Raw genomic sequence first — 24814 nt, 5'->3', positions numbered from 1 at the left:
TAAATGCAAAATCCCAACTCAATTCTTCATAAACATAGAAAGTGCAATTCTCAAATTCATCTGGAATAGCAAAAAACCCAGGATAACTAACACTATCTTCAATAGTAAATGAAATTCTGGGGGAATCAGTATCCTCTGATTTCAAGCAGTACTACAGAGCAATTGTGTTTAAAACTCCATGGTATTGGTACAGTGACAGGCAAGTAGATCAATGGAATAGAATTGGAAACCCAGAAATGAACTCACAGAATTATGGTCACTTGATCTTTGACAAAGGCGCCACTACCATCCAGTGGAAAAAAGATAGCCTTTTCAGCAAATGGTGCTGGTTCAACTGGAGGTCAGCATGCAAAAGAATGCAAATTGATCCATCCTATTTTTTTTTTAATCTCTTTGTACTAATCTCAAGTCCAAGTGGATCAAGAACCTCCACATAAAACCCGACACACTGATACTAATAGAAAAGAAACTGGGGAAGACCCTTGAGGGCATGGGCACAGGGGAAAATTTCCTCAACAGAACACCAATAGCTTATGCTCTAAAACCAAGAATTGACAAGTGGAACCTCATAAAATTACAAAGTTTCTGTAAGGCAAAGGACATTGTCAAAAGGACAAAACAGCAACCAACAAGTTGGGAAAAGATCTTTACCAACACTTCATCCGACAGAGGGCTTATATCCAAAATATACAAAGAACTCAAGAAATTTATAATTTCCAATAGCATGATAGTGGAGTCCTTATTGAGAAATTTACATTTTGGCAGACAGAAGAATATCAGAAATCGGTATACATATATAGAAATGTTTCCTTTGCAGATGCAATAGTAGAATGTCTGACTAATGGGACATGCTTTAGGGACAACCAGGGTGTTAATAGGGCTGGAGAAATATTTACATAAGAACAAAGATGAGTTTGGAGAATGAAATGGGTAAAGTACCCGTTTCAATGGGTCAATAATAACTGGTTGGCTATTTTCCATTTTTTTTTTTTTCCCGAAGAAAGCATTCACTTAAGATGGTTAGACTGTGTGGTTCTTGAAGTCAGTAGAGTGTCATTTCTGCTTCTGAGTGGTAAATGAACAGAGAAGTCAAGGGTATATATTATCTGATAACCACAGCTGTTCATGTGAGAGATCCTTGTTATTTATACCAGCACAGCATCAGATGAGTAGGAGAAAGTATTCAGGTCCATGGAGACTCCAAAGGTACAAACAGCAGGATATTTTATATCACCAAAAATATCTTTGCAAATAGGATGCTGCAGCTCTCAAAAAATTATTTTAACATGCTTTGTTTTTCCTATAGAAGATCTCTCTCTCTCTCTCTCTCTCTCTCTCTCTCTCTCTCTCTCTCTCTCTCTGTCTCTCTCTCCCTGTGAGTGTGTGGCTGTGTGTGTGTTGTACAATGTAGACTAGTTGGGACTCAATAACAATTTACCTACATCTGACCCCCAAATGAAGTAATTAAAAACATGCAGGTACTCTAAGAGCTGCTTTATTTTTCTACGAAGGATATCTCACTGAACCCCAGTAGCTTTCTCATTTGCTCAGAAAACATTAAAGGCCATATTGTTTCCATGTTCCTAGCTGTAGAATACAGTCAAGTAATGCTATGTCTAGTTTTTTACATTGAGTCCTGGAAATATAATCTCATACTTTCATTCTTGTGTGGTAAATACTTTACAGACTGAAGCATCTACCAGATTATAGAACGAAAAATCCTGAGGAGGAACAACAGGGTTAGGAAACAGCTAGAATTTTGAAGCATATTAGGCACTACATACATAAAAAAAATTGTTGTTGATGTATGAGCACAGGTGTTGTTGGCATTAATGACATTTCCAGTTGGCACAGGACATTGTTAACCCATAACTCACAATCTAATGGCTTCTTTTTTAAACTCTATACAATTATGATACTGGGAACAATATGGATCTATGTGTCTCATAGGCTAGTGAGTGCTAGGAGTCTGATTGTCTCTAGCACCGAGAGATAAGATTACAGACACATGTGACCATGTCTAGCCTTTTTATATAGTTTCTGGCACCCAAGCTCAGGTTCTCATATTTGTATAATCAGTGATAGAACTATCTCCCTGGCAGCAGTTTTCAATTGTTAGAATACTTTCTGAGTTACCATATTTTTCTTTTTATGCTTATTGACTATCTTCCCCTTTCATAGCCAATGCTTTCTTTGAAATCTTGGTCATCTACTGAAATTCTTGTGCACTCTGATTTTACACAGAGTAAAGAAGACAGCTGTCAGTATGTCTGCCATATTCATCAATCAGACACCATGTTAGCCTATCTGTACTCTGGGAAAATCCAGAAAGTTGATATATTTAAATTGAAAAATTGATCACTGAGCAGACACATGTGTCAAGAACAATTGGTGGGGGGGGCTGTTTCACATGTTGTCTGCGTATGTTCTCCTTTTACTATGTGTGCATGAGAAGGTCAGAGGATGACATAGCATATTTTCCTTTATGATTTCCACCTTGTAGAGTCAGGGTTTCTCATTTGACTCAAAAGTGAGAACATTTTGTTTTCTGGCTAATCAGCTTGCCTTGGAGACTATCTCTCTCTGCTTCTCGGGTACAAAAGTCACAACTATGCTGTCCTGCTTTCCTAGCATATTGCATGGGTGCCAGGGATACAAACTCTTTTCCTCTTATTTATGCAATCAGTGCTTTACCACTGAACCATCTTTTCAATCCCATCATGAAAATTTTAGTTGATATTCATATGTTTGTTACTACTAGTATTGACATACAATGTTTGTTCGCCTTTATAGCTATATGACATTCATGCTCTGTGTTCAGTTCTAAAATAATCAGTTTGTGCTACATGATAGAGTGGAGAAAAGGAAAAGCATTTAACAGGAACTGATGATTCATGATCATGAAATAGCCTTTTCTCTGGATCTTAGCCAAAAGGCCATGAAGCAATAAAACAGCCTTTTCTTTTCTTTTTTTTTTTTTCTTTTTTCTTTCTTTCTTTTTTGGTTGTCAATTTTTCCTTTTTTTTTTATTGGATGTATGCTTTATTTACATTTTAAATGATTTCCCCTTTTCTGGGTCCCCACTTCACACAAGTCCCATAAACCCTCTTCCCTCCCCCTGTTCCTCCATCTACTCCTTCCCACTTCCCTGTTCTGGTATTCCCCTATACTAACAACCTTTTCAAATAAGCAAATTATTCTTCTTAATCTGCCATCAAGTATATGTGTTGAGATGACCTTTCATAGTCTTTGTGCACTGGTCCCAAATACACTGTGCTGCAAGGAAGTCCTGCTTGTTTTCATTCAACTTGCTCCTTATTCTAGAAATATTAGACATTTCAATTTCCCAAATGTGCTTTGCATTCTGATAAATACATCATTAATTATTTTAGTGACCACAGACAACCACAGACAAATAATTTTGAGACCTGCAATTTCAATGTTGAGTTTATTAACACTAGTGCAAGGTCTGTGGGAAACTTACTAAAAATGATTTTAAACGACTAGTATTTCTGACAGCTTGCACCAAGTCTTTCTCTCCATATTCAGCTAGACTTGAGAATATTGCATTGAAATCATTATAATTTGTGTAATATAAGAAAAATGTGGTTTTAATGTGTTTTTATAATGATAGAATTTTATAGTGTTTGTTTTCATGTTGATGTATGTAAAAATGCATATATGTGGTCCTATGGAGATAGAGGCCAGAGGATATCCTTAAGTGTGATTCCTCAGGCATCATCCATTTTGGTTTTGAAACAGGTTTTCTCACTGGTCTGGAACTCAATAAATAGACAAGATGAGATAGCCAATGAGTTTGAGGAATTTGACTGTCTCTACCTCCTTTGCCCTGGCATTACAAGCATACAAAATCATATATACAGATTCTGTGGGATTGTGATCAGGCCCTTATATTGGTAAGGCTAACACTTTGCTGATTAATCTGTTTCTACTAAGACATACAAGTCTTTCCTATAAAAAGTTAAGCTCCTGATATTGCAAAGTAACAGAGTCCAAAGTCCTGCCAATTTGTTAAAAGGTATATTCTCCTGGGAAAATCTTGGTTTATTATCTCAGACACTGCAATATACATTATATAAGTGTTCTAAATATCTGGGAGAGAAAATGTGTCTTGGGGAACAACAGAAACTAAATGTGCAAATGTCATCAGGACTCACATTTTCTGTTCTGCTACATGATATGGGTTAACAGATCCCTTATCTCTTTGACATTCTCCATATACATGAAGTCAGGATAATAACACATTTTGGAATCCTGTATTCTATAGTATAAGCTACAAAATTAGGCTACTTGCAATTTTCTTGGCATCATAGCAAAAAGAATCATAGAAAAGACATTGTTTACCTTTATTTGCTTCTCTTTCTGTTAAAGCAATATGTGCTTTGTTGAAGCAGTACATGGATCAGGTGGTAAAGATGTTCACTATCAACCTTAGTTCAGTTTCTGAGACCTACATGCTAGAAGGAGAGACCTGATTTCCTCAGATTGTCCTTAGATCTAAACCCACCCCACATGGCAGGTGTGCCCTTCCACCACATTTATACGTGCTAAATAAGTATGTAAATAAGTAAATGTAAAATAGAAATTTAAAAATAAAAATTTTCATTAGTGTCAGAAACATTCATGTGATAAAGGGGTTCTCATTGATCCAGCATGAGGGTGGGTATGAAATGGTATGAAAAACATAGCCTCAGGACAGTCTTAAGAAGAATGAGCTTAGGGTAAGAGATGGTCAGAAGCTGAGCTAGAGAGCTGACTCAACAATTTGATAGCTCAAAAGCATCTGTAATTTCATGTCTAGGGGACCTAACCTTTTTCAGGTCTCCATCAGCATTAGGTTCACATGGATATGGTACATCTATAAACATGTGGACAAGCACTCATACTCACAATATGAGAAAACAATCCACAAAAAGGGAATGTTCAGAAGTGAGGCAATGACAGATATCAAAGAAGAGAGGTGTCCTGGCCACAAATGTTCAGTAGAGTGTTACTCCACAGGGTGTATGAGGGATGAGTGTGGCAGATGGGAGGTGGGGATGTGAGATATTTTACTTGTACTTTGGTGAAAGAACTCTAAACTGGTTTGCCATAATTAGTGAAGGTCACTGGGATGCCTTTGACACTTTTTCAACAGGAAGAATTTCCTGGCATGTTAGTTAAGGAAGCATTAACCTTTAATGTCCCACATTAATCGTTGTGTCCCCAAAAGAAGTGCAGACAATAATCTCCAGGAGGGCATATTTTTTCACTTCTTTTAAAAATCCACAGTATGCCACACCAACTCCAGTGGAATCTGTATGACAAGTTCCGAAGACTGGGGTGAAAACTCCAAAAGAAGGAGGCCTCAAGTTTCTCTTCATTTAGTTTGATGTTGGCTACTGGTTTGCTCTATATTGCTTTTATTATGTTTAGGTATGGGCCTTGAATTCCTGATATTTCCAAGACTTTTAACATGAAAAGATGATGAATTTTGTCAAATGATTTTTGGGGATGGGTTACAGGATTTTTTTGGGGGGAAACCTGGAAAGGGGATAACATTTGACATGTAAATAAAGAGTATATCTAATATAAAAATAAATAGATAAATATCAAAATGAAAAAAAAAATAAAGAGGCCTCCTGAAACTGGTTGTGGAACTCTTGACCAGAACAAAATATTGAGCCTTTGTTCTCATGGCAATGTATCTGTTTTATCTTCTTCTATTCTTTTTCCTATTCATGATTTGTTCCTTATAGCATATGCTTAGATTTTAAGTGAGAAAAACTGGACAAAACACCATTCCTTAGGATGGAGTCACTAGCCATGAACTTATCTCTAGGAAAACCAGTGTTTTATTTTATAAATCATTTACAAAATCACAAAAAAACCTTTCCCAGCAATAAAATTTCATATATCTATATGTGTTTCATCAGAAGTGGGCTTTGGTATATGGTAAAGAAAGCCTAAATAAAAAATTTAAATTTTTTTAAATTTATACCTTGAAGATTCACAAAAAATCAGGTATTAGATATAAAATAATAACTGACTAAAAATTTATTAACCTGCTTTTGGAAATATTCCATTAGTGTTGGATGATTTTTGTGCTTTACTGTGCCAAATGACAATACTGATATCTGTGCTGTATGTGATTGCTTCACTAAACACACCTTCTACGTGTTGTAATACTTGTTTCTCTATGTATAAAAATTATTGTATGACAACTACAAAATGCACTCAAATTCAAACTGCTTCTTTGTTTGTTTTTGTTTATCAACACTGAATCCTTCTCCACCTAGTCTTTGAGAGCCCTCATGCCAGGGACACCCATATCTGAAGTGGGGTGGTCCATGGCAACAATATATTCCAATGTAAAGTTATAACCCTTCTGCACTTTGTGTCGCAACACATATACTATTCTCTACAATATTCCTATATCCATTGTGTTATCTGTGCAATAGCATTGAATGTATTAATAGCATTTAAGGTGCAATTCAATTCTGAGATCTTTACTACTCAGAAGTATAAGCATACCTATATGGTTTTAATATAATTTATCTCTGACAGTTGTAGGACTTGAGCTGACCATTTCTGTTGCTGCTCATAAAGCTTTTGCTTGCCTCTCTGTTTCAAACATCTTGGCTTATTTGTTTTGCATTGCCTCCCATTAGGTGTTTGCCAAACTACTGTGAACATGGAGGACACTGTGCCCAGACCTGGTCTACCTTCTACTGTAACTGCAGTGATACTGGTTACATAGGAGCCACCTGTCATGATTGTAAGTACATAAAATGTGCCTACAGTCTGGAGGCACAGTTCCAGTAATGCAGTGTGGGGACTGTGGTTATTCACCCTGGTGTGAGCACTATTTATTCCTTTAGCATGAATTATCAAATAGGATACCATATTCCAAATACTGAAGGATGCAGTGGAAAAGAATGGATACAACTCAAATCTCTATGGAGGTTATTAGAATAGGGCAAACAAAGCGAGGTCAGATATATGCTAAATTGAAAGAAAAAAGAGTACACTGGGGATTTTTGCAAGAAATGTCAATGCCTTGATGACTTGAGTTGTACTGTTGCACTAAGTAACTCATATATCAATGGTCTAAGTGACAAGTGGCTTGATGTCTTAGTTATTTTTTTTTTTTTGCTGCAATGATAAAAACACTAGGAGCAAAACAACTTAAGAGAGAAAAGATTTATTTGAGTTTACAGTTGTAGAACGATATTATCTATCCTAAAGAAGGAAGACATGGCAACAGGTGGGGAAAGCATGGTAGAAAGAACAGAAATCCTGACAATCACTTTGTATCCACACTCAGGAAGCAGACTGTATAGAAAATGGCATTAAGCTTTACAGCTTCCAGTCTTGTCCTCAGTTACCAGTTTCTTCCAGTGAGGTTACACCATCTAAAAGTTCTGAAACTTTTCCAAACAGAACCACAAGCCAAAGACCAAGTGTTCAAACATGAATTTTTGGAAGACTCTTCACATACAAACTACAACATAGCTATAATACAAAGCCCCTCACACATTGTCAGTCCTTCTTTCTCATCTCCATTAATGGCAGAGGTTTCATCATCTGAATATTATTATGACTAAGAGAAGGAAATACATGATAAGGATACCAGCTTGTGTTTTAGTCAAAGGTTTCTATTGAAAATTTGTGTATTACTCCTGATCACATTTGCTTGCATGGCCAGATACTGCCCTGTTGTCTTCTCCAATAAGAGGCAAAATAAGAGGCAAAATATTCCAGACCCTGAGAAGTGAGGCTAAAAACTAAAATATTTTCTGTAATTATTTATGACTACATGTCAGTGGTAGGCATTTGGCAAACTTCAGATTGAAGGCCTGAGCTAATTGTGTCCAAGTTATAGAAGAGAAACAGAAAGAAGGATTTAGAGTAATGGAGGAAGTGTATATAGGAGTGTAATGGTGCCCTGTGAAGAACGCATGTGCGAGAGTGGACCACTGATGATAGAATAAGTCAGGAGACAGTAGAACAGGACAGGGCTGGGTCATGCGGAAGGAGAAATATTCATTTTCATGTTGTTAGCATAATTTCATCCTTGTTTAGGGTTGTAAATATTTTTCATGTGTATAAACTTTTAAAAATCTATTCCTCTGCTGCCAGAACCCAGAAAGTTTCCATGATTTAGCTACTCTGAAAGGTGCTGCAAACAACACTGACGGACAAATGTTTATGGGACAGTGACTTGGAGTTCTTTGGACAAACCCCTGACCCACAAGAGTGGTGTGGCTAATATATATGGTTGGTCTAGTATTCAATATTCCAGGAATTTTTTCTCATTTGTGAGTCCTAGATTGTATTAGATAAATTATGTTGTACATACAGGAGACATGAAGTTAGAAGTGAGTGTGTCTGGAAAGGGGGTATAATGACAGGAGTCATAATAATATTTGGAGCAGAAAAATAAAAGATACATGGCATGGTCCACAGGATGTGGGTTCTTTTTGTGATGTGAGGGTGTGTGTGTGTGTGTGTGTGTGTGTGTGTGTGTGTGTGTGTATGCATATATCCTAATGTGTACTGGTGTGTGGAGAGGCCAGAAGCTGAATTTACTACCAGTTTCATCTTCGCTTAGTTTTTTCTGAGCTGCAGCCTCTCCCCTACCTTGGAGCTCACTGTTCTGATGCACTGGCTGGAGAGCAAGGCTCCAGGATTGTCACTACCTATCACTAAGCTCTGGGACTGCAGGTACACAGCACTCTTACTTAGCTTGTATATGAGTTCGATGGACAAATTTAGAACTTCATGCTTATGCACAGCAAGCACTTCCAAATGAGCCATCTTCCCATGACCTCAAGTTGTATTATTTATAGGATTACTCTTCAGAAATGGAAGAGGGTCAAAGAACAAATTGATTTGAAAGGTTTTGCTTCATACTCCTAAGTCTTTGAAAGACTTAAAATATTGTATACTTAACAGTTCTTTTCTCTTTATTTTCATTTTTCTGCTAAACACTTGGATATCAAAATGGAGGCTATTATTTGTACTCTTGGGGAACCTCAGATAAATAGAATTTTTTGTATTGTTTTGTTTTGTTTTGAACTACTAGGATCATAGAATGATTGTTCTTCATTTCCTGAACAAGAGCCTTGCATAGCTGATCATTAGTATTTTGATGTGGTTGGATTTGAAAATTCCCATGAATGAGAATGAAAGCAAGTATCTTTTGTTGCTTGGAACAGAGACTAAAACTAAGGTTTGTGTCACTTCCCTGAGTCAGAGAAGGATTCTGAATGATTTATATTCTGACTACACTAAGGAACGGCTTCAGTGTGCCTATTTCACTAGCCAGTCAGTGACCATAGGTCACCCTGTGCTGTAGGAACAAAGTCACTTCTCCTTTATATTTTTCTTTGTCTCATCATGCTTTTCCATAACCTCTTTAGAAATCTACCCATTCATCCATCAATTGACATCTGTTAATGTAAGAGGTGATTATCAGGGTATGACAACCTCTGTGAACTGATCCCCAAATTGCTTTTATCTGGGGACAGTATATGAAATCCCTTTCTTAATTTATTTTTAATATTTTATCACTACTACTTTGCTGTGTACCATCTGTATCTCTTCTATTAAAAATTATTTATTTGAGAAAAGGATAGATAGTTAGAGACAGAAGGTACTGCAAATACTTAGATGTACACATGACACTGCTCACATGGGGGACTAGAGTAACAATTTCGGAAGTCAGTTCTTGCCTTTGACCTTGCTGAATCAAAATATATCTGCTTTCATTCTGCCTACACTAGGCCATATATTCCTGACCCAGAAACTTCTGGGATATTCTTATATCTCTGCTTCTAATTTTGCTGCAAAAGTACTTAGATGTTAGATGTCTGCCTCCACATTCAGATTTTCTTGTGAATTGTAGCGATTGGGATTCGGGTTACTAGGCTAGTATAGCTAGTGTTTTATCTGAAAAGCCCTATCCCTTGTCCATATGTATTTGTTCTATTATGGAGAATGTTTCATTTCCCAGGACTGAGGCAATTGCTCAGCTGATGATGTACTTGCCTGGATCATAATCTCTATTTTTAAAAGTTGGTTGTAATAATTCCAGCTCATGGGAGGAAAACACAAGTAGATCCCTTAGGTAATTGACCAGCCAGCTGAGATTACTTTACTTTTAGCCCATTAAGAGACATACATCACAGAACTAAGTGGACTATATCTAAGGATGAAACTAGAAGAAAATTTATGGCCTATATGCATATACACACATGTGCACCTGCCAACAGGAACATATTTAAAAATATTTAACTTTCATCATTTACCATTTGACTTCAAAATCAAAATTGATTTATACTATTAGAGGGACTTTAACAATTCCAAACTTACATTGGACCTCTCTCCAGTCTGACATCTAACTGGACACAGCAGTTAGGTCTTTGGGTAAAGATTTGCTAGGCTGAACCACTGGCAGAATCTGTTAAACTGCATCCCTTTTCTACATGTGTCTGACCAACATGTGTCTAAAGAGTTAAAGTGGCTTTGAGTTTCTTAGGCATTGTATTCATTACACAAGAAACTTCTATTTCTAGTCACATATCACAGGAAAGGAAGATAAAGGATATAAATTTCACACAGCTATGCCACATGCCTTGTGAGCTGGTTGACTCAATTTTAATATAAGGCTCCTATGTCAAGCCAACTTGCAGATGTACTTGCTACCTTCTTCAGCTAAGAATCCTTCCAAGTTGAGGAATCAGAATACCATTTTCCCATGTGTTTTCTGCAATGTGTCTACAGCTGGGTGAGATCCAGTTTTAAAGGCATCTTTCTCATGGGATCTTTTGTTTCTAGCATGCTCAAACTCCTACAACTTGCTGCTTGTATAGTTGCAAATATCATCTAGCAACTCAGCATCTCAGAATCTCAGCATCTCAGGCTCACACAGTCTCCAACTTTAAGATAAATTCAACAGTACCATCGGAGATATATTTTCCAAAAGAGATTGATAATAGAACAAGCAACAACAAAACAAATACTAGTAAGTCTTTTCATTCATTCAAGTAAAACCCACTTATTTTACCACTCTAGTTGTCCTGCATAGCAGGGTGCTCTCCATCAGTTGGGCTGCTGCTCACTCTGCTCACAGTTCCAGCATTTTCAAGTGGACTACTTCCCCTTTGATGCTTAGGCTAAAATCCCGGAGCTGCTCTGTTTACCCAATGCAAGCTGGTTACCTTTTACATGGCTTTTCTTCTTTCAGTGACAGAAAAAAGAAGCTCTTTTAAATTTCAGGATAGCCTGATACACAAAGCAACTTCCAGGACAATCAAGACTACACAGATAAACCCTGTCTTCAAAAATCTATTAACAATTAATTAATTAATGTGTTATATTTACTTAACTGTTTATTTACTTTGTATATGTGTATCTGTGTGTGTACAATCACACATGTGAGTGCCTGTGTGTGTGTGTGTGTGTGTGTGTGTGTGTGTCATTATAGGCCAGAGAAGAACTTACAGGAATCACTTTCCTGATCCTTTCCTGAGGGACAAGTTTAGGACATCATGCTTAACCAAGCAAAAGCCTTTACTAGTGAGTAAATATATCCTGCTGATTCTCTCTTCTCACTTTTTTCCTTGTCATATTTCAAATATCTTCTGAAGCCTCCATTGTTCTTTTCCCAGGAACAGAGTTCCCATCCTCGCAACTGAGCATCAGGCTGTGTGCAGTTTAACATTTTCATTAGTGTTTTCCAGCACTTATCAGTGATCCGATATCTATTGTGTATTATAGATTAGATCAGTGCTGGGAAAAATAGAGAATGGAAAGCTTTTAGAATGTAAACAAAGAACATAGAAAATAAATTTTAAAAAAAATGTAAAAAAAAAAGAGAGAGAGAGAGAATGGGTTATTTAGTTAGTAAAGAACTTGCTGTACAGGCATAAGGACCTGAATTAAATGTTCAGCCTTCTGTAAATATTCAGGCTGAGATGTGATCCCCTGTAAATCTAGACAAATCAGTGAATCTAAGGTCCAATAATATGTCTCAAAATATGATTGAAAAAATTATAAGACAACCATGTTGAGTTCATACACATGCACACCTACCAACAGATACATACATACACACACACACACACACACACACACACACACACACACACACACACACACATATATATATATATATATATATATATATATGCATACATGCATACATACACATACTGGAACACACACAGGATTGCATACAGACACAGATACACATACATACATATGGACATACAATTCAATTCCCTCTCTTCTGCTTCTTTCTCCTACTTTTCTTTTTGTCCTTTTATCTTTCCTTTTCATCATTCTCCTTCTTGTCTTTCTCCTTACTTTCTCTTTTTCCTCCTTCCTCTTCTATTTCTCTCCCTTATCCTTCCTCTGTCCCCCTTCTTTCTTTCATTTTGTTCATCCTTTCTCTTTTTTCTCTTCCTTCTACTTGTCTACTTGAAGTTGAGAACCATCTGCTATTAGCATGGAAGTAAAGAATGTTAATCTCAATAAGAATCTCATCTAATAACATTAATAAATGAGTTAATTCTAAGATAAAGATATGATAGTTTGTAATAGAACTTTTGTCAGAATATCTTATTATGTTCCATCATATAAATGTGACAGACACATGTTTCCCTAAAGAACAGTCAAGCTGCTTTGCAGTGTGATGACTGTTAACTGTGAGAACCAAACAGCTTCATATGCTCCCAGTCAATATATGGTTATTGATTTCCTAAAGCAAGCAATAGTCCACCAGATATGAGAGAAGAAAGCTGATTACACCATTTTGTAAAGCTGAAAGGGGATCTGAGAGACTCTGTAAAGTTGACTGTAAGCTACACGGTGAAGAGATTAATGGAATTGAGACATGAGGGGTGGAAGAGAGATCCTGAACATGCAACTGCAAGTGTCACTAGACAAATGTTCTGCTCTGTTACTCTCCACCATATTTCCTTGATACAGGGTCTCTGGCTGAACATGGATCTAGGCTGACAATCAGTATGTTTCAGAGATCCTCTTGTCACTGACCCAATGCTGCTGTTATAGGTGCATTGGTGATATGCCTGTCTTTTTATTTGGTTGCTGGGGACTTAAATGCAAGTCCATATGTTTTCACAGGAAGCACTGCTAGACAATGAGCCATCCCGAAGGCCTCAATTTACAGTTTTTAAACTATTTTCTTATGTCCTTGCACAGAACTATATCTATATAACTCACATAACCCATCCATTCCCTATGGTTCAGAGAACACAAAAGATTCCCTCACATTCTTTTCTGTTTGCTCTTAAAAGCAAAACTGGCCCAAACAAAAGGCTGTTTTTCTAAGAGTCATGGGTATCAGAAGTTGTTTCCTATTCTATAACCCTTGAAGTAATTCACAGTTGTGAACCGTTGAGTGTTTTCAGCCAGAGAAATGAAAATCAGAGTTCTAGGGACTAAAAAGATGTGTTATTTCTAATCAATATCTTATCAATTTCATTTTAAACTGTGATTGACTCCATTGATTAAATTGTCAAGTAAATAATTTTGAGTCTGTTCCATTTGAATGATATAGTTTTTGACAATGTAGTTTAGAGGAAAGGTTCAGAAAGTGTTTCTCCACATGTTAAAGTTCTCTACTACAGAACCTCTGTGATCTGTATCAAGTTATTCTACTAATCATAGCCTTGCTGATGCCATATTCAAGGGAAAATAATAGATTCCGCCCCTACTGATATTGAGATAAATTCCTGAGTCAGTGGGCATGAAATCTTTCTGACAGTATGATCATAGCCCTTCCTTATGGTTTCTGCTGCATTTGCATCATCTTGTCTACACTGCAACCTTGAAAAGAGAAAAATCAAGTGTTCTTTTTCATACAAAGCAAATAATAAGATGAAGAACAGTTTTTGATGGAGAGTCAAGGATATTCAACTACAAAACTAAATAGGACAAAAACCTTAACTATTATGGCTCCTTCCAAAAAAGATGTTGGGTCCATAGCATCCTAGCAGAGATTCATTGTTTTTGGTAAAGTAGCCATGTGTCCATGTCTGTATGTGAATGTACATGGTGTGTGTGTGTGTGTGTGTTGATGATGCAGAAGGTTGAGTTTGGGTGACTTTCTTCACCTTTCTCTACCTCTATTTTTGGTGGGACAGGGACTCTCACTGAACTTTGGGTTCACTTTTTTATGTAGGCTTGATGGCTAATGAGTCCCCATGATCTGTCTGTCTCCATACTGTCCTCATGTGGATTTTAGTCACACATAACTGAGCATTGCTGTGCTCAACATTAGGTGGTTCTAGAGATATGAACCAAGGTCCTTGTGCTTATAGAGCAAATATTTTCCTTGCATTACTAAAAGCTAGGAGTAATTTTTATCTTAAATTTTTGTTTCCTTAAAATATCATGATTATATCCTTGGATTCTTTCAAATTATTTAGTGAGTCTTCATTAACTTAGATTCTTATGTATGTTTGTGTATATATACATATGTATGTAGGTGACGACATCTATTTGGAGGTCAGATTACTTAGGTCCCATTACTTTAGGTCCCTTTACCTTTTTGTGACAGAAAGTGGTCAATGCATTGGTTGAACTAGGCATGGACAATAAGTGCTCCACATGTGTTGATTCCCAAGTGTTAGGATTCCAAGGACAACAACCAGGCATACCCTTTTATGTGTGGCTCTGGGAATGAAATCAAGACATCATGCTTCACCAAATGAGTCAGCTTCCTATTCCTTCTTCATTATCTTAATGCATATTATCTCTGCTGTCAGTCTCTGGCAGTAGAGACTTTCAAGTCTCAGCTTCTGTGAGTCTTCTTTAGAGCAGCTCTCAGCCACTTGTCTTCACTTGATCATAGTAGGGACTTTTCCCTCATCATTTCTGTTATCCCTATTTCAACTTAGCCATTTCCTGCTAGGTCTGATCTTGCTTTTCAGGAAATTCATTATTTAATTCAATATTCTCCCCTCATTTTTATATGTACATTTGATTGCCATAATTAAATTGTTTGTCTTTCCCTTGCTCTTTGGCATCAGGAACATTGGTTTTAATTATGTTTCCGAAAGCCAGTACTAGGTTTAGAGATATGTTTGTGGGAAAAAACAAAACAAAAGTACTGAGAAATAAAGTTGCAAGCTTTCTTGTTAACATTTCTTCCTAAAAGCTCTACCCTGATGGAAGTAAAGACAATATAACATGTATCATGTTTTGCTTCCTATGACAACTATATAGAGAATTTTTCCACTTTTAAGTAGTTAAATGGACTGGAGCTCTAGGTTTTCTTTCAATAAATATTTCTTAAATCTTTCCACGTTAAGTCCCATGAATTCTCAAAGGGCCTGGTAAACCATCCTTCAGTTGATATAGTTGTAGGTGTACCAAATTTTAAGAGGCCTAGTATAAATAGGACATTTAGATAAGTAAATATATAGAGACAACATAAAAGAAAAAGAACAGCATCTATTGCTGTAGCACGACATGAAGCTGAATTTATTAGTCTGTCAACTGTGTGGTTGTCAAAGTCAGTTTATGGCAGTAAAGATTCCCTGCTGGCATCTAATGTGATGATTGAGACTCTGGATTGGAGTCCCTTGCTCCTGACTCCCTGATGCCTCTGTCATTATGGCTGGAAGAGGAAATGAGTGTTTTTGTTCTGCTAACAAGTGAACTTATTACTGCCCATTGTTTTAATGAGACATCCAAGGAGAAATAGCTATGAAACTTATGCAGGGGATGGCTATCTCAGGAGCCATCAGAAAAAGGGCCCATGCTTCTTGGTGTCCACTACACAGGTACTTCCTTCTTAATGACATCATTAGGGATGTTAAAATGATGGATAACATACTGGCAGGTGTAATGACTTCATGGGGAGAAAGCGTGCCATAAAACTATGAAGGTCTGAATTCACATCAACAGATCCTACATGGGAAGCAACAAACTGCCATAGGCACCTATAACCCCAGTGCTGGGAAAGGATGAGGAGGAGGGGCTCCCAGAGACAGAGGATTGCTGCTGAGTCTTATTCACCAGCTCTGCCAGGTTTTAAAAGGTGAACTCTTAGCCTTTTTGAGTAATTGGGTTCCATTGATGACAAGATATGGACTGAAAGATACTGTACATCCTCCTCTGGCCTCTGAACACACATATGTGCAAACAGATATGCACACACCCAACAACAGCAACAACAACAACAACAACAACAGTAACACATCATACAGACATAGTACCTGTTACCTTTTGGTTTTTATACAAAATATAGCATGAAAATTGAAGTGTATTTGAAAACTAAGGTGTCTTGTTTCAGTTCTAAACTCTAGTAATCACCTAAGTAAATTTCAGGACATCATTACAAATTGAGTCAGGTGTTTCTGTCTCCTGTAACTATGACGATAACAGCCATGATTCTTTTGTAATGAAATAATAGATTACACAGAGGATGGTAAGCATGTCTATGAAGCAGATAACAAATTTTACTTTTATTTGGAAGTTTTATTATTTTCTATTTTGAGATTTGTTTGAGGTATATTTATGTGATTTGTATGTGTCTATGTGTGGATATGTCCATGTGAGTGCAGGAGCCATCAGACACTAAGAGAGAGCATGGAGCTAGAGCTACAGGTAGTTGCGAGTTGCCTAGAACACAGGGTGAAAACTAAATTTTGGTCTTCTAGAAGAGCAATGGTACTCTTAAATGCTGATTTATTGCTTCCTGAGATTTTTTTGTATGAGTCATTGGGATTTGAGACTGGCATTGCTACACACTAGGTAAGTGTGGCCACACTGAGTGATAGCTCTGTGATGAGTTTACATAGCTCCCCTCATCTGCTCCTTCTTTCCTATATTTCTGCTCTCCTGCAGTGTAGTTTGTGATGCTGACTTCTGGGTCTGAAGGAAGGCTGAGATTTTGATTCCTTGTATGTCTCCTCATGCTGGTATTCTCAAAACTCTCTACCATGTACCAGCTACAACATTTATGTTTCTCCTGAGAGCAAGGGAGATTTTACTGTTGGCAGGTGCAATTTGTTCCATGCTTTCTTTAGTTATACTTTGGTATATACAGTTCTCTTTTATAGAGAACCTGTCTTTGAAGTTCCCCTCACACTGTAGCCAGTTGTCATCAAAAGGAGAAGACTATCATTTTTAAAGTTGGAGATATATTTTCAAATTATCTGTCTGTGTATATCTACATACATGTAATGGGAGGAATATGTTAAAATTCTGGCAGCTAGAGTTATAGACATGTGTAAGACAAACATCATGGTCAGTGGGAACTGAACACTGGTCCTGTGCAAAAAGAGTACATGCTTAATTTGTGAGCTATCACTGCAGCTTTCACTGTGTCCCACCACCCTCACATGTCTGTCTCTGGCAGGAGGTGTTTGTGGGTATAATGGGTAGTTATGAACTTGCTGAACATATAAAGTGCTTGAGAAATATTTATCTGAAGAAGGAAATTCTGCTGATTATTAATTAGTGTGTGTAGTGTCTGCTTTGAATCATAATGAGATAATCACTATAGCAGACTTTCAAATGACTGATCATTGTAGATTCTACACTTTGTTTTGTCTGAGGTTACAGTAAGATTCCTTTGCCATTTTTTTATTCACTTCATGTTCATGTAAATGTCTCCTTTTATGAACTTACTCATCTGTGCAAAACACATTTATATTATTCAGGTACAAAGAAGTGTCTGCATTGGACCAAACCATAGACTAAATATTGTCTACAGCATTAACGCTCTTCAAGACTTGATTTCTAATACAAAAGGCTTCAAAATAGAAGAACTCTGAAGGGCAGTATTATAATACACACTGAAAAAATAAAAGACTAGTTATGGATATATCAAGCTGAAAAAAAGTGTAAACTATTTAGCAAATATCACAGACATGATTAAAAGAACAAAATGGCACATGTGAGGTTTGAATTTGAGCTACAATATATAGTACTACTATGATCTTCATAGTCATAGAAGGAAAGGAAGGATCAAGATCCAGAGGAATTGAACTAGGATGGGAGTGGGCAGGTAAGAGAAGGGCTGGCCAGAATCATTTGGAGTTATTACTGATAAGGATGAAAATTGAAAGACATCACTGATACCAGTCAGATTGCAGGAAAGAAAACAGCTCACAGAAAGATTTATTAGATTTAGTGTGATAAATTGATTCAAGTAGTTGTGGGAACTAAAGTGGTTAGTCTGAAATCCAAAAGACATGTAGTTGGGAAAGAAGGCTGAATGTCCAGGACAGGAGCTTGAGCTATTTTCCTTCAGCGGATGTGTGCAGTGTGAGTGTGTGTGTGTGTGTGTGTGTGTGTGTGTGTGTGTGTGTGCACCTGTATGTTTGCTTGAGTGCATTATGTGAGTGTATGCATGCAAGAGTGGATTGGGTGTGTGCATGTAAGTGGTATGTGTGCAAGTATGTTATTTTTTGTGCATGTGTATTTGCCTATGTGTATGTGTACATATATGTATGTCTGTGTAAATGTGCATCGATTCACATGTGAGTATATGTGTATGTGTTTGTGCATGTGTGTGCATGTATGTGTAACCTTATGTGTTGTTTCTCAGAACTGTCCCTAATATTTTTTAAAGGTAGCACCCTTCATGAGCCAAAATTGCTAATCAGCTTACACTGGCTTTCCAATGAGCCTCTCACTATCTCTGCCTCTCCAGGACTGGAATTACAAACTATTGCCACCACATTCAGCTTATAGTGTGTGTTCCAGGAACAGAATTCATGCTTCTAGACAAATAGTTTGCTGCGTGAGCCTTCTCTGAGTTCTTAGGCAAAATTTCTTTCAAGGAAAAATAGCTCCATTTCAGGCTTTTGTGTGGATTACACACAGCCCACCTAGATTTTCCACATAACCTCACATAAGTATTGTCAGCATCTCATAAACTTTAATCTCATCTACAAAATACCTTTACATCAGCACTGAGATCAGTGATTCACTAGATAACTGGGTGCAGTATTCTTGCCAAGCTAAAACATGAGACTCACCCTCACAGTCATATATCACCTTGGGCCCATTGTCGTTCTCCACTTCAAATATATTCAGCTATACTTCTGACAATGTATTACACTGCAGCTTAAGCATCTTCATTGTGTTGTTTACAACCATGTTACTTACGTTTGTCCAGCCCTGTGATATTGACATTGGTCATGATGTAATATGATTAAGATGGAAGAATACTACTTCTTATGTAAAAAAATTATAGCTCACTCTCTTACCCTTGATTTAAAATTTATGTAGTGGGGTCAGGGGAGCTGGCAGAGTTGGTAAAGTGTTTGGTGCACAAGCAGGATACTGAATTTTATCTTCTAAATTCCTGTGAAAAGGCACAAAGACAGACATGGTAGCATATGGTAAGAATCATAGCAGTGGACAAGCAGAATTCTGGTGCTCATTAACCAGATACCCCAACTCAATCAGTAAGTATCAGGTAAGATAGGAGACTGAGCAGAATCATGCATCTCAGCCTAGGGAGGGAAAGGACAACACAGCTTCTAGATTAGTGTCAGGAAAAGCTGATGTCTTGTCTTTTTCAGGGATCTGGTGGGGAGTATATGCCCCAGTGCACCAGATCTCTGTTTTTGTTTCAGGCCCTGGTCTCCAAACACAGATCCTAAATCCCAGAGTTCTCATGGTAGCTGATGGGACTTTGTCCAGCTTGAGGTTAATGAGCATGGCTCTAGCAAGTCTTAACTTTTCCCCTCTACCCTGATAAAAATTAGACTACAATCTTGAAGCTAGCCCCTGAGGCATCTTCCATTATTTAGCTATTTTCTCCTTCTGAGAAAGACTACCAAAGTCCAGCTATAGATGTGTTGAAAGTGACCAATGAAAAGCCCCTTTTGTTTCATTTAATTAATATGCCCAATTAAAATTAAACACCTCATCTAACATGGGTTTTCCCTTGTACCTTTGCCACTTCAAGACTCCCTGGCCAGCCAGTCTAGACAAATTGGTGAACTGCGGTTTCAGTCTCAAGAACCAAGGTGCATAACAAATAAGACTGTCAAGAGGGTTAAGATGCTTGCCATCAAGTCTAGAATTTTAAATTTAATCCCCATTTCCCAGAGTATGGATGGAGAAAACCAACCCCATCAAGTTGTCTTTGGACTTCATGTGTACTGCATGAGAAGTACATATCAAATTTAAAAGTGTAGGTGGGCATCAGTAAGAAATGATGGAGAAAGATACCTGAGGTCAATCTCTGGCTGCTATATTAACATATAAATGTGTATTCAGATACACACACACACACACACACACACACATTTTATACTTATGTCCATATTTTACTATAGGAATAGAAATGGTGAAGTTACAAAAATATAGCACTGATCATGGTACTTGAAAAAGTGAGTTGTAAATAAAAGCATTTTACTATCTGAATACTAATCAAAAATAAGAAAGAACATCACAAGGACATTTCAAATTGTACATTAGGCAATAAATTATCTGCCAGAACTGTCCTCATAATTACCTTCAGATATGAAAACATGCTTCTCTCTGCTCTGTAGGAATGTTTGTATTCTGAATAAAAACCTCTTCTTCTTCCTTTTTTTCTACCAAACATTATTGGATGTTGGCAGAGCCTATGAGTGCTCTCCCTGGTAGGTGAGACAGTCTTTCTTACCCTTTTTCTGAAGCTACCCTCTGTACCATGGAGTCAAATTCCATAGTTTACCTAACCTCCATGTCTGCTTAACTGAATCAGAATCTCCTCCTCCATTTTTCTTTTCCATTCTCCATATTCCAGAGGATATATGTGTTTTTGTGTGTGTGCATACACATATATATATGTGCGTGTGTGTGTGTGTGTGTGTGTGTGTGTGTGTATGAGAGAGGGAGAGAGAGAGAGAGACAGAGAGACAGAGAGACAGAGACAGAGAGAGAGACCTCTGGCTTTAGACAAGAAGGAGGTTATTTCCTCTTCTTTGGGGTATTTTTACACTGAATTTCTTAGCTAATTTTTACATCCTGTTATTTTCCACCAGTGTCAGATAATTCAACAAAATATGGTATCTGTGAGACTATACTTGGTGCTCTGTACTGTACTCACAAGATACTGTAAGAGCATGGGTGTGCATTTCAAGTCTCATAGCACATATCCTTTGGGGCATATTAGATCAAACGTATACAGAAACAGGAATACTGGAAATATTAGGCATGCTTGACCTAGTTAGATACAACTCAACTAATGATTCAATAATAATTTAAACTTATAATGGCAAAAAATGAAAACAGCTAAATATACAAGTAAACACATACTCAACAAAACAAAGACAAAAGCAATTTAAAAAAGAGAAAAATGGTAAAAACAGCAAGAATAAATAAATAATAAAGCCACCATCAAGAAAGTCAGCAAGTACAAGCGCAGCAGCTAAGAGCAAGACAATTTTGAAGGGCTCAGAGTACATAGATGAAAGAGAGAGGGACAAAGTTGAAGATTTGCAGAGCTGAATCCTTATATGAAATAGCAGAACCTAGGGCTGGAGAGATATTTTAATGGGTAAACATACTTTCGCCATGAAGCCCTGAATTCACATTTCTAGGGCCCACATAAAAACCTAACTCTGTCCTTTCAGAGGCCAGCTAAACTATGGCAAATTCAGTGGAAAAATAGCAAAAAGTTCTGAATAAACAATGCACAGATAGATAACAGAAAACTCAGGTTATCTTCTGACCACCATATGCATACATGTACTGGCCAGGTTTTGTCAATTTATCGCAATGTAGAATCATCTTAGAAGATGAAACCTCAATTGATACAATGTCTTTGTGACATTGGCATGTAGGTAATCCTATAGGACTATTTCTTGAACGATGATAGAAATTGGTAGCCAATTGAGGGTGGCCTTATCTAATGGCATGTTCTATTCAATGGAATAATAAATCCACCATAATATACCATGAGGAGGGATCCTACAAGCCATGCTCCTTCATGGTCCTTGCATCCCTTCTTAACTCCATGTTCCTGTCTTGAAATTCTGCTTTGACTTCCTTGGATCTTGCAATACAACAAGCTCAACATGAAACAAATCTATTCCATTCAAAGTTGCTTTTTTTCCTAGGTATTTCAGGATAGTCACTGAACCCCATCACACACACACACACACACACAGACAGACAAACACACATACACACAGTACAATCTAAGAAATAAATACACATTACACAATTATCTGAAGCATATAGAAACGGCACATATTTAGTTCTTTAAGTAGAGTTGAAGATATGAGTTTTATGAAAGATATAACTCTATCTAAAAACACACAAGTTGATCCTTCTTTATCCAATTGTGAAGGTGTGCTCACTCTTGTGACATTCAATAGAGACTCCCAAGATTTCCAAGGTAGGACCTCTTCATCAGAATCTCTCCCGAGATAGTCAGTAGCTTCTACCTCAGGTAGAAGTCCAGGACCTGCAAAGATGCCGTTCAGTAATCTAATCCTGACATGCATTTCTGAAACTTTTTCTTTGGTAGATTATAACCACTTGAAGTGTGTGCCAGACATAGTCCTTCCTCCTTTATTTTGTCACAACAATGAGAATATTAAAATATCAAAATACCATTAAATGGAAATTACCTTGGGGATACCCAGCAAGTCACTTTCCCAAAGTACAATAGGTACTAAGTTGAAACAGCACTACAAAAATTCACTCAATTAATTCCTACGCTTTATGGTTTTTTTGTGAAATATTTACAAGTTATTTTTAGTCTCTCTCTCTCTCTCTCTCTCTCTCTCTCTCTCTCTCTCTCTCTGTGTGTGTGTGTGTGTGTGTGTGTGTGCGTTACTATTGATAACATGTGTATGATGATGGGTTTGCCACAGAATAAATGTGTAGGTTAGAGAAGAACATGAAGTGGTTTGTTATTCTCTTCTACTATGTAGGTCCCAGGGACAGGGCACATGTTATTGGAATTGGCAGCAAATATCATGACACACTGAGTCATCTTACTGATGCAGTGTCTACAGCAGTTAGGAAAATGCTCATATGCTTTCAGGGTATTATCCCCCTTTCAGGTTCATGAGAAAACAGCAGAGACAACTTCTTTCATAAGTTTGTCCTCCTATGAGTATAGGTGCACTTGGTAACAGCCACACATACTAGTTGACATTCAGGTGAAACATACCAAAATGCCTAACATAAGTTCAGAACATCATATTGTTTCAGGTAAGCATATTTTCAATGGAAATGTTAGGTTTTATCAAAAATATATGAAACCTGTGTGTGCACAGTATAAGGTACATATCGTGACACTCATATGTATCTCTGCTTTAAGATGTATTCCTGAATACCAGAGACACTTCCATGAATACAAAATTAACCTTGAATTCATACCACATTATAAAATATTCAAGGACCTCCACATAAAGCCAGGCACTCTGAAGATAATAGAAAAGAAACTGGGGAAGACCCTTGAGGACATCAGTACAGGGGGTAAGTTCCTGAACAGAACACCAATAGCTTATGCTCTAAGATCAAGAATTGACAAATGGCACCTCATAAAATTACAAAGATTCTGTAAGGCAAAGGACACCATCCAAAGGGCTAAATTGGCAACCAACAAATTAGGAAAAGATCTTAACCAACCCTACATCAGATAGAGGGCTAATATCCAATATATATAAAGAACTCAAGAAGTTAGACTCCAGAAAACCAAATAACCCTATTAAAAAATGGAGTAGAGAATTAAACAAAGAATTTTCACCTGAAGAACTTCAGATGGCATAGAAGCATCTTAAAAAATGCTCAACTTCATTAGTCATTAGGGAAATGCAAATCAAAACAACCCTGAGATTCCCCTGACACCAGTCAGAATAGCTAAGATTAAAAATTCAGGAGACAGCAGATGTTCACTAGGATGTGGAGAAAGAGGAAGACTCCTCCACTGCTTGTGGGGTTGAAAATTGGTACAACCACTCTGGAAATCAGTCTGGCGGTTCCTCCGAAAACTGGGCACCTCACTTCCAGAAGACCCTGCTATACCACTCCCGGGCATATACCCAGAAGATTCCCCAGCATGTAATAAGGATACATACTCTACTATAATCATAGCAGCCCTATTTATAATAGACAGAAACTGGACAGAGCCCAGGTATCCCTCAACAGAAGAGTGGATGCAAAAAATGTGGTATATATACAAAATGAAGTACTATTCAGCCATTAGAAACAATGAATTCATGAAATTCTCAGGCAAATGGATGGAGCTGGAGAACATCATACTAAGTGAGGTAACCCAGACTCAAAAGATGAATTTTGGTATGCACTCACTAATAAGTGGATATTAACCTATAAAACTGGAATACCCAAAACATAATCCACACATCAAATGAGGTACAAGAAGAATGGAGGAGTGGCCTCTTGTTCTGGAAAGACTCAGTAAAGCTGTATAGGGCAAAACCAGAACTGGGAAGTGGGAAGGGTTGGGTGGGAAAACAGGGGGAGGAAAGGGGGCTGATGGGACTTTTGGGGAGTGGGGGTTCTAGAAAAGGGGAAATCATTTGAAATGTAAATAAAAAATATATATAGAATAAAAAAAAGAAAAAAAAAGGGTGGTTTTCAATAGCAACAAAAACAACAGAAAGCCCACATACACATGGAGGGTGAACAATTCTCTACTCAACGACACCTTGACCAAATAAGAAATAAAGAAAGAAATCAGAGACATTTTAGAATTTAATGAAAATGAAGGCACAACGTACCCAAACCTTTGGGACACAATGAAAGCAGTGCTAAGAGGAAAATTCAGAGCCCTGAGTGCCTCCAAAAGAAA

The 24814-nt window shown here is 37.3% G+C and overlaps 1 protein-coding gene across 2 annotated transcripts in view; it reads left to right on the top strand.

Moving 5' to 3' along the window:
• The window catches only part of LOC127697709 (contactin-associated protein like 5-2), a 909987-nt gene that overhangs the window by 502001 nt on the left and 383172 nt on the right, over positions 1-24814 (top strand). For both annotated transcript variants that reach the window (XM_052201021.1, XM_052201020.1), the window contains exon 11: positions 6672-6778. In XM_052201021.1, coding sequence (XP_052056981.1) covers positions 6672-6778 — 107 coding nt within the window. The remainder of the gene's footprint in view (positions 1-6671; positions 6779-24814) is intronic.

This window comes from Apodemus sylvaticus, chromosome 12 (assembly GCF_947179515.1).
Source record: "Apodemus sylvaticus chromosome 12, mApoSyl1.1, whole genome shotgun sequence".
Taxonomy (NCBI): domain Eukaryota; kingdom Metazoa; phylum Chordata; class Mammalia; order Rodentia; family Muridae; genus Apodemus; species Apodemus sylvaticus.
This window is presented reverse-complemented; position numbering and strand designations above follow the sequence as displayed.